The 2,421-nt window shown below is 42.5% G+C and overlaps 1 protein-coding gene across 1 annotated transcript in view; it reads left to right on the forward strand.

Annotated features, from left to right (window-relative positions):
- The window catches only part of LOC116694197 (fatty acid 2-hydroxylase), a 63,115-nt gene that overhangs the window by 33,343 nt on the left and 27,351 nt on the right, over positions 1-2,421 (forward strand). Inside the window, exon 2 of the mRNA XM_032523751.1 lies at positions 1,948-2,079. Coding sequence (XP_032379642.1) covers positions 1,948-2,079 — 132 coding nt within the window. The remainder of the gene's footprint in view (positions 1-1,947; positions 2,080-2,421) is intronic.

Raw genomic sequence — 2,421 nt, forward strand, 5'->3', positions numbered from 1 at the left:
GATATGGAGAAGGACTTTTGGTCGGCATTAGGCCTGCACGATATTGGAAAAAGTCTGCCATTGCAATATTTTTACCTGCAATATATATTGTGATATAAAAAAAATAAAAAGTAATTTCTAAAAGATGATATGAATACACAAATCTATTTGGAAATAATAAATCATTCTCGACTACCACTGGTATTTTGTAGGGGAGTGCATCTACACAGAAGATAAAAATGAAAAATGTGAACCTTTCTTTGTTCTTTAATGCTTTACAAACACCAAAGCAAGTAAGCACTGTGACTTCTCTTCTGCAGTTATTTTGGAGAGGGAAATTAGGTAGAATTTATTTATGTATTTTTCATCACGACCGCACACCGGAGCTCTGGCACGGTGCTGGAATACTTTAAGCCCTGAGATTAGGGTTACGTTTCCTGGATTGTCATCAATTTCCCTGGTGGAAGTTGCTGAGGTAGTTAAACAACTCCACAGTGGAAAAGCCCCAGGGATTGATGAGGTCCGTCCAGAAATGCTAAAAGCTCTGGGTGTGGAGGGGATGTCTTGAATAGCATGCCTCTTCAATATTTGGAAGTTTGGGACAGTGCCTAAGGAGTGGTAGACCGAGGTGGTGGTTCCCCTCTTCAAAAAGGGGGACCAGAGGTTGTGTGCCAATTACAGGGGTTTCCCACTTTTCAGCCTCCCTGGTAAAGTTTACTCCAAGGGGCTGGAAAGGAGGGTTCGGCTGATAGTCGAACCTCAGGTTGAAGAGGAACAATGCGGATTCCATCCTAGTCGTGGAACAACGGATCTGATCTTCACTCTTGCAAGGATCCTGGAGGGAGCCGGGGAGTATGCCCAACCGGTCTACATGTGTTTTGTGGATCTGGAGAAGGCGTATGACTGGGTTCCCCGGGAGATACTGTGGGAAGTGCTGCGGGAGTATGGGGTGAGGGGGTCCCTTCTCAGGGCCATTCAATCTCTGTATGACCAAAGTGAGAGCTGTGTCCGGGTTCTCGGAAGTAAGTCGGACTTGTTTCAGGTGAGGGCAGTACTTTGTCTAAAAATCGGCGCAGTGGGTGCACTATTACATTCAACGTATCTCACCATTTTGGTGAAAAGAGAGCTGAGCCAGAAGGCAAAGCTCTTGATCTACCAATCAGTTTATGTTCCTATATTCACCTATGGTCATGAAGGCTTGGTCATATCCGAAAGAGGTGGCTGACGTCTCACTTGGAGGAGCCAAATGAGGTGGTTTGGGTATAGGGTAAGGATGTCCCCTGGGCTCCTCCTCAGGGAGGTGTTCCAGGCACGCTCAGCTGCGGATCTGCATCTCTTCATCACTGTTTTTGTCATTTAATTGACTGTGTTAACGTTGATGCTACCTCTTGCTTCACATTGTAAAATGCAGCCCAACACCAAGGTTAACATCATTTTGGTTGTGATTAATTTAATTTGAAAATTGTTGGTTCCACAAAGTTCAGATAATATATTATCCAAATTATGTTATTTTTTTTTACAATAAAACATATGGATATATACTTGCTTGTAAAAGCATATTAACATCCTTATTTAACAGCATTATTGCATTTTGCATCAAGATCTTGAGATCTAGCAGGATGTTGCCTTATAGATCTACAGCAGTGTGTGTGAGTTCTTAGGGTAAGTGACTTTGTAAAAGCACTTAATGTTATCTCCAAATTGGCCCACAACAGCCTTTTTCAGTTTTACTGTGGAATCAGTGGAGAGATTTGAGGTTTGAAAACAGTTTGAATATTTAATTTTACTCCCTACGCTAACCATTTAATATATTCTGTGGTAATGAGGCAGTTACATTTAATGTATGTTTTCCCTTATTTTAAGGGCACAACATAAAGAGGTGGTTGACTCCCACTTATCCAGTTTCTCTGATCATGAGTCTACCTTGCTGTTGTAATTATTTTTGGCTTATGTCTTGCTTTTCTTCAGACTCTGAGAGAGAGGAGGAAGGCCAGTGATCAGACAGAAGAAAAGATGGCAGAAAAGACGACAGACAAGAACATGAAAGAGGAGGATGAGAATGCCCCATATAACCGCTGCAGCCCCGTGGACCTGGACAAGGTTGGTGTGTGTGTCTGTGTGAGTGTGTTTTTGTGTGTTTTTTTGTGTGTGATCAGTATGTGATAACAAGAAGATGTTTGCTGAAATTGGTTGTGGTTACTGTCGGTACACAATCTGTTCTGCCTGCACGATCCGTCTTGCATGCGCAAGATGTTTGCACATGTGCAGATTATAATGATGATATATGACAATTTACAACACCGCACGATCTGTCCCACAATAGCGCTCTGCCGTTAGCCTCTACCGGAAAGATGCCGTAAGTATATCTAACAGATAATTTGGCTAACCGCTAGCTGAGAAAGCGTGTAAAAGACCCTCAAGTATCATATACAGTACAGGCCT

The sequence above is a fragment of the Etheostoma spectabile genome, chromosome 8, assembly GCF_008692095.1.
Source record: "Etheostoma spectabile isolate EspeVRDwgs_2016 chromosome 8, UIUC_Espe_1.0, whole genome shotgun sequence".
Taxonomy (NCBI): Eukaryota; Metazoa; Chordata; class Actinopteri; order Perciformes; family Percidae; genus Etheostoma; species Etheostoma spectabile.